Genomic DNA, 7,551 nt, shown 5'->3' on the forward strand with positions numbered 1-7,551 from the left:
AATTATAAACATTATAAACATTGAACAGGAGGTCGCCCGACTGATAGCCGAATGCTTTGCTAATCGTGAAAAGGCTGAAATAACCTTCTTAGTTGTCGAAGCAAAAAAATCAAATTTGGAACCGAAGCCCACGGCGCTGATATTTTTAGAAGCCTAACATTTGCTTGCCCTGCCGGCCAGTGACCCATTGGAACGCCAGAAGCTGGAGTTCCTCTACGAATGGGGCATCGATTTAACGGAGACGCCAAAACCAATGCCAACACCAATACCGCTAACGAAAGCCAAGAATCCGCCGCCACTGCCGCTGCCCCATGACAGCAGCCTTAACAGCCACTACGGCGGCAGTTCGGCGATCAGCAATCATCAACCTCATCCACATCAGCATCCTCAGCATCAGCAGCAGTCACACACCAGCAACAACACCACCAACACACAAGCAACACCAACAACGGGAGCAGCAGCAACTGCTAACAAGCAGCAACAGCAGCAGCAGCAACAGGTCAACACCAACACCAAAACGAACACGCCCACAAAAGCATCGCGGGAGGCAACTCCCACCAGGGAGCAGCATCAGCGACATGCCACGCCCACACGCGACCAGCCGCAGCAGCAACACACGCCCACGCGACAACAGCAGCTGCAGCAACGCAACGAGCAACGCGAGCAACAGCGCGAGCAACGCGAACAGCAGCAACACCAACGCGAGCGGCAGCAACAGTTGCGAGAGCAACGCGAACAGCGCGAGCGGGAGCACCAACACGAACACGACTACGATCACCAAGGACACCATGCACACGGACACCATCATCGGGAGCACCACGACTCCCACCACCAACACCAACACCAACACCAACACCAACAGCAACATCATCATCACCAACATCATCATCATCCTTCATCGGCATCACAGCAGCAACACCAACGCTACAGCAGCAGCAGCAACAGCTACAAAACTCATAATAATTCCGTTTACCAGTAAGGAGAAACCGAAACGCAAACAAAAAACTCAACAACAATGCAATTCCAGCGATTGGAGCCACGAACTATTTTGGAAACATTCTTTCAAACTGCAACAGCAATTCAACCAGTAAACAGTTTAATTGTGCTAACTTTTATACGAAAACAAACTTTAAATTCTGCCCCCCCTTGAGTCCCTCATGCACGCCTCTTTCTACACTGCAAAAAAGAAAAACAAACCCAAGCGCTTGACAAAAGATATCTGAAAAATTGGCCTGAATTTCGTGCAACTAAAAATGCTGTAACATTTTTATTTTTGGAGTGTCTATCCATAAATTACAACAGGTTGTTGTAATACACCAATGCTTAACTAGGCCCCCTGTAGAAATGTTTTACAATTTATGGTAGCTAAAGAGATGCTCTGGACCAAAAAAAGGAAGGTTTGAATAATTAAAAAGTGAGTTTTTTAAAACCCAATTTATGTTTCATAAGTTTACTTTACGGAATCAAGTTTAAGATGCGACTTACTTTTTTAGAAAGCAATTTTATGTTGAATACAAACATTATCCATCAGTTTAAATTTTTGTGAAAAAAGATTTCAAGGTTTATCTTTTGTCATAAAAATAAGACCTGATGGAAAATGATTTCATGTTTAAATTGAAGTTATCTTTATAAAAAAGCAAGTCACATCTTAACTAACTTTAAACTTTTATTTCAGAAATATCAATTGCAAAATTTTAACACTGCCAAAAGGTTAAAAACAAAATCATATAACAAAAAAATATAACAAAACCCAGAGCATCTCCCTAACTCGCTTGGCCATCTCCCCGTAAATCTCTCACTTTGAATACTACTTAGAACCAAAAACCACTCCAATCCTCAACTAGATCTTAAACAGATGACCTTGGGTGCAGCATCCCGATGCCCAAGATCCCCCTATCGAACCCCCGCGCTAGTCGAAATGTGTAAATCTGTGTAAACTCTAAAAGAAAAACATATTATTGTATGATTATTATTACTATTGATTATCGATCGAGCAAAATGTAGTTTAGACAGTTGATCATTACTTGTTTAAACTAAGGGCCGACCAGTTTAGGTTCACAATGATACTGTAAGAGCCCACAAAGCCCCCCCCCCAAAGGAGATAGAAAACAAACAAGAGCAACCGAATAAGGCAGACATTTACATTAAGAAAACCAAGAGCTTAAAAATGTTAAAAAAAACGAACACGTAAAATATCTAAACATTAATGAAGAATCCCCCTAACCAGTAAGCAAAAGAAGGAGACGGATGCAGAGAAAATTTTATGAAAAAATCGCATAGCAGGCACAGACGACACACTCACAACACACACACAACACTGTAAAATGTATAAATAATCAGCAAAGAGAAAACTAGTAATGCATTATCGCTTTTGTTAATATCAAAAAACAAGACTCTAACACACACACACACAGCACACACACACTCGCATGCATATTGCCAAATTGATTGTATTTACAGCAGCAGCTAATTGAACAAGAAACCAAGAACAAAACAAATATGAAGCCCACCTAAGCCAGAGATAATTTGTAAAAATTAAAATAATCGTAAAATTAACTCACAGAAAAAAGTGTATAAAATTATAAATATATATTAATATGAGAATGCAGTAGCTACGCCCACACACACACACTCGAACACAAGACACACACACGAAGACGATAACACCAACACCACCCCCCTCAGAGATACTTAGCCCGAAAAGCGCATTAATTCTAAATTTTAACCAAACAAAATATCAAAGTAAAGTCCCTTAGTGTGGCCAGATTTATCGAGGAACCTCGAAAAGGATGTCCTGATCTTGGATTTCTCTATAAGTCTGATTGCATTGAAGGCATATCCCTGTTATTAGTACAACTTAAACTGCACACTGCACGATTTTTGAATGTTTGTTAAATGTTTTTAAGAGCAACAGCCAACACCAGGTAAATCCGCTGCAAAATTGTATTCTCCTCTTCACTACAAAAAAAAAAAGAAAGGAAAGTCCCCTCCTGCCCCCTCACAGAAACCGATGATCCCGATTCCCCACCTCCAAGCCCCAAAAATATTTACAACAAAAATGGTAAACGAATTATGAAACTGCTAGGACGGGAGGGCGGGCCTCTACGCCCACCTCCTGCCACTAAAAATTGCTACAAAATAACATTAACGCTGTAGAGAACAACAAAAAAGAACGCTTAAAATTTGAGGTTGATTGGCATTAAGTAAAAAAGTTAAACGATGTTGAAGCGGAAAGAGCCGAGCCGACAGGGCGCGATCACGAGCAAATAAAGAAACCAAATAATATATATATACGAGTAATAAACAACTTGAACTGGGGCACATCGAACACCGGATTGTGCGAAACTATAACTTCATATATGTATTGTGTAAAATATTAGCAAAAAAGAAAAAACGACAAAATCCTTTTTATAAATCAAAAAACGGAAAACTTAACAAAAATCCAAATATTTTTCGCTCTCTCTTTCAATTTCGATTATACGATCTACGATCAATCTATTGTATATCTCTGTCACTCACTCACAAATCAGAATCAGTCGTCAATCGTTCAGTCAATCGTTTCGGCAAAAGTCTGTTGATTTCGTTTGTTGTGTGTGATAGTGTTTGGAATATATATAAAAGACGAAACCCTTGCATGTCATTAAGAGCAATTTGTTCGATTTGTGTCTACTGAAATGTGTACAGTGCGCGCAGGGTCCTTGTGTGTCCTTGTGCCGCCTCCTGATTTGATCATCGCCAGTGGAACTATATATATATTTCTCTGCTTAACTCTCAATCTAATTAACTCTCTTTATGTCCTTTTACTTACGTGTCTGTGTGGAAAGTAAATATACAAAATTAATACAATTGAAATTGAATCGTTATATGGAGGTAATCAGAGGTACTTGTATTTTTGTTGACTATTATGTAATTAAACGCTTTACTGAATATCAGTTGTGTACATTTTTTAGCTACCAATGGAAATTTGAATACCAAATTCAAGCAAAAGCTTATGCTGTTACTTATTGTTAGTGAATTTACCAAAACCAAAAACAAAAGCAAACAAAATATTAAGTAAAAAACTAAAATGTAAAACTCAAGTTGAATTTTCCAAAATTTATAGAAACCAAAGATAAATACAAAAAAAAAAAAATCATTTTGCAATGTTCAAGCGTGAAGATGGAGAATATATATATATACATATATCAAGGGGACTGCCTTGTACGCCTTTGTATATTGCGGGCTTAACTTAAACTTTGAGAACTACGAGATAAATATCTATTTAATATATATAATGTAATGCCCTCGGGCAGAACATTAAACATGCGGAATACATATATATATATGCCGCATGCTATATATATACTATATCTAAATTGTAACGACAATGAGAAGCAATTGTAAGCAAGGTGAGAAGAAAGAACAATTTCAATTTCAACTTCAACAAATACCCCACACACGCAAGACACACACACACACACACACACACACATACACATTTATGTGAATTAATATGTATAGTACTATATATATAGCTATGATTACAGACGAGATCAGGCTATGCTATCTATATGCTATGCTAATAAAAGGGTAAACGGCATTTAAACTCATTCAACCAAACCGAAACAGAAACAGTAATCGAAACTGAAACAGAAATGAAAGCTTATAAATACCATACCATTTAGATCCACACAAACCACAGCCACAACCATGTACCACGTAAATATCGTATCGTAAATAGCAATAGCCTATAGACATAGTTGATACGGATAAAGGATAATGGATAATGGTTAATGGATAATGAATAGCTAACACTTATCGACTTAGCAGAGCCTCAGCCGGGAGCTAACTTGTTGTACGATTAAGATTGAGCTAGACTTTTAACCAGAGATAATCCAACTTGTAGATATATCGATATATATCACATATATAGCGTATATATATGTATGATTGTGTATATTACCGGATGAGAGAACTCCCCTGATTTCCAGGTCTCGCTTTTGAGTTGATCCTAACCCTTCTAGTATATATCAATCCCTGATCCTGTCCCTAGCCTTATAATTATTTCCCCAACATTCAGACCAGACCACAAACAAGAACAAGAACAACCAACTACAAAACAAAACAAACTGTGCCACCTAGTACATAACAAGAAATGGTTATATATCTGTATCTGCTATATAGACACTATTAACACTTACAACACGGACTTGTATTATACCTAGATATATTATATATATACATATATATAGAAAGAGAGAAAGGATAACACTCAATGCTCACTTTTATATTTTTTATCATACATACATACATGCATATATCAGAAAGCTAAAAGAAAGTAATATTGACACAGAACGAAGCACCGTAAGAACCACTGAACGAACCACTAAATCGAAGTCAAAGTAACTCTCATATTCCCAGAAGAACATATATTTCTATAGAGTGTACAAGTTCTATATAACATATGCCTAGATATCCTATCCTTTGCTTTTTAGGGCCTATTTGCTTTGCTTGCGAGACGAAATTCCCCTCCTTGTCCCCCAGTCCCCTCAGTCTGTTTGTTTCAACTCTAAGCCCCCATTCAAAGTCAGACAATTAGGAAACATAACACCAGGCATAAACGCAAAAGATCGAGCTAAACTAGTGCTTAGTGTTTAAGGGGTAAACAACCTCCAAATAATGGTATTTCAGTTGTGTATATTGTAAAGAACAATTATGAATGAGCAGACATAAAGTTAAACATTTAAAGCATAAACAAGAAAAACAAAAACAATTTATTGAAAACATTAAAAAAGTAATTGTATTTATCAAAATTAATACAACAAATCTAAGGCATTAGCATAGCAATGATAATGGTATATATATATAAATTGAAACGAAAATGAACACAAAAGCGCTGATTTAATATTATATTATTATTAATTATATTATTGCAAACAAAGTGAAAAAAAAACAAATGATATTGTCCTTGGTATTTACATATACATAAAGAAAAACAGCAAAAAATAAGAAAAGAAAAGAAAAATAAAAACCAAATGTTTTTTTATAAAAAACCGAGACTTTTATGAGCGGTGCTCTCTCTGGAATGGAACTGGTTGGATCTCTATTTATATATATTTATCCAACAGGTACAAATAATCAATTTTATTCGCATATATATTCAAGATTTTTCCAAGCATCATGCTCTCTTCGAACAGGTTGAACCACACTATTTGCATATTGATCTGCTTAGCTTAGCTTGTTTTGATGTTTTGTCTATCAGTTTGCTCTAAACCCTCCAGTAGATCATATTGGATAATGCCGCAGGCCAACCTCAAGTTGAGTCCACACGATCAGCAGGTGTTGGACTCCATTTTCAATCCCCTCGAGCTCAGTAGCCTCCAACCAAATGATGCAGTCCCCGCCGAAGCTGATCTAACAGATTTGGAACCCGACACGGAAGCCATCAGGGCGTCCAGGGAGCTGGAACTGAAGGCCATTTGCTTAGCCGAAAAGGGTGAACTGCCAGAGGCCCTGGAACTCTTTCGCCAAGCCTTCGATCTGGCCCAAAGGCCCTCGGTGCTGAACAATCGGGCTCAAGCACTACGACTGGCCCAAAGGGAGGAAGGTGTGTTACAGGTTAAACTATATTAAACTTTATTTCTGCTATTTATAAGCAAATATATAATGGAAATATTCCCTATTTTCAGAGGCTTTGGATGACCTAAATAAAGCCATAGAACTGGCTAGTCCACAGGAGAACCGTACTAAGAGCCACGCCCTTTGTCAGCGCGGTGTTCTCTATCGCAAGTTGGATAATTTGGATGCAGCTCGTTCAGATTTCGAGGCAGCAGCTCAATTGGGTAGCAAATTTGCCAAAGAACAGGTAAGAAATAAAATTAAACTTGAAGAATCTTCTAGTAACTCCTGCTCTTTTTAGCTTGTGGAAATCAATCCCTTTGCAGCGCTCTGCAATCAAATGCTTCGACAAGCCTTCGATCAGCTAAAGTGAATCGAGGATGCTGGAATTGCTGCGATTTTATATAATAATAACCTTAGAAATGATCTAAAACTAACTTTAAGCAGCCCTGCAGTTTTAAACTAGATTTAATTGAAAATCAATCATAATTAATCATACATTTTAAGTAAAAAAGCATTTTTGTTCTAGTTTTGGTAGGGTTAATAAATCGAAATACAGAGTTTTAAATTTTGAAACAAGTGGTACAATTCCTAAAAGATATGGGTAGACTGAATGATCACGATTATATAAAGTTTTAAGGATTAGAAGTTCGGAAACAACTCTTTCACTAAGTAACTCCTAACTACAAGTACAAGTAAGGGAATAAATTATGTCAATATTTCAGGCTTTCTTTTAATATCTTCTCTTAATTTGTAAAAGAACATATATATTAACATACATTTTATAAATTTTTAAACTCCCATTGAGAATTCCTTCGTTAAACTATTTGTCGGTTTTCGAGTTTTAACAAAAAAAAAGTTAACACAATCAAGTGTGTCTTGACTCTATATTGTGTCATTGTAAATATTCCGACCTCTCAAGGAAATCATTAGTTTTCTGACTGTTGAACAGTG

At 37.1% G+C, this 7,551-nt stretch overlaps 2 protein-coding genes across 2 annotated transcripts in view; both read left to right on the forward strand.

The window, feature by feature from the left end:
- The window catches only part of dysc (whirlin protein dyschronic), a 38,197-nt gene extending 35,239 nt beyond the window's left edge, over positions 1–2,958 (forward strand). The window contains exon 18 of the mRNA XM_086834348.1: positions 29–2,958. Within this exon, the coding sequence (XP_086690474.1) occupies positions 29–157 (129 nt within the window). The 3' untranslated portion in view covers positions 158–2,958. The remainder of the gene's footprint in view (positions 1–28) is intronic.
- A 253-nt stretch (positions 2,959–3,211) lies between these two features.
- Positions 3,212–7,173, forward strand: LOC110191189 (tetratricopeptide repeat protein 36 homolog). The gene is made up of 3 exons (XM_020961957.2): positions 3,212–6,586; positions 6,669–6,844; positions 6,899–7,173. The coding sequence occupies exons 1-3, from the start codon at positions 6,226–6,228 to the stop codon at positions 6,968–6,970; spliced, it is 609 nt and encodes a 202-aa protein (XP_020817616.2). The 5' UTR covers positions 3,212–6,225; the 3' UTR covers positions 6,971–7,173.
- The last annotated feature ends 378 nt before the right edge of the window (positions 7,174–7,551 follow it).

The sequence above is a fragment of the Drosophila serrata genome, unplaced genomic scaffold (genome assembly GCF_035046125.1).
Source record: "Drosophila serrata isolate PLE 108 unplaced genomic scaffold, ASM3504612v1 contig_272, whole genome shotgun sequence".
In the NCBI taxonomy this organism is placed as follows: Eukaryota; Metazoa; Arthropoda; class Insecta; order Diptera; family Drosophilidae; genus Drosophila; species Drosophila serrata.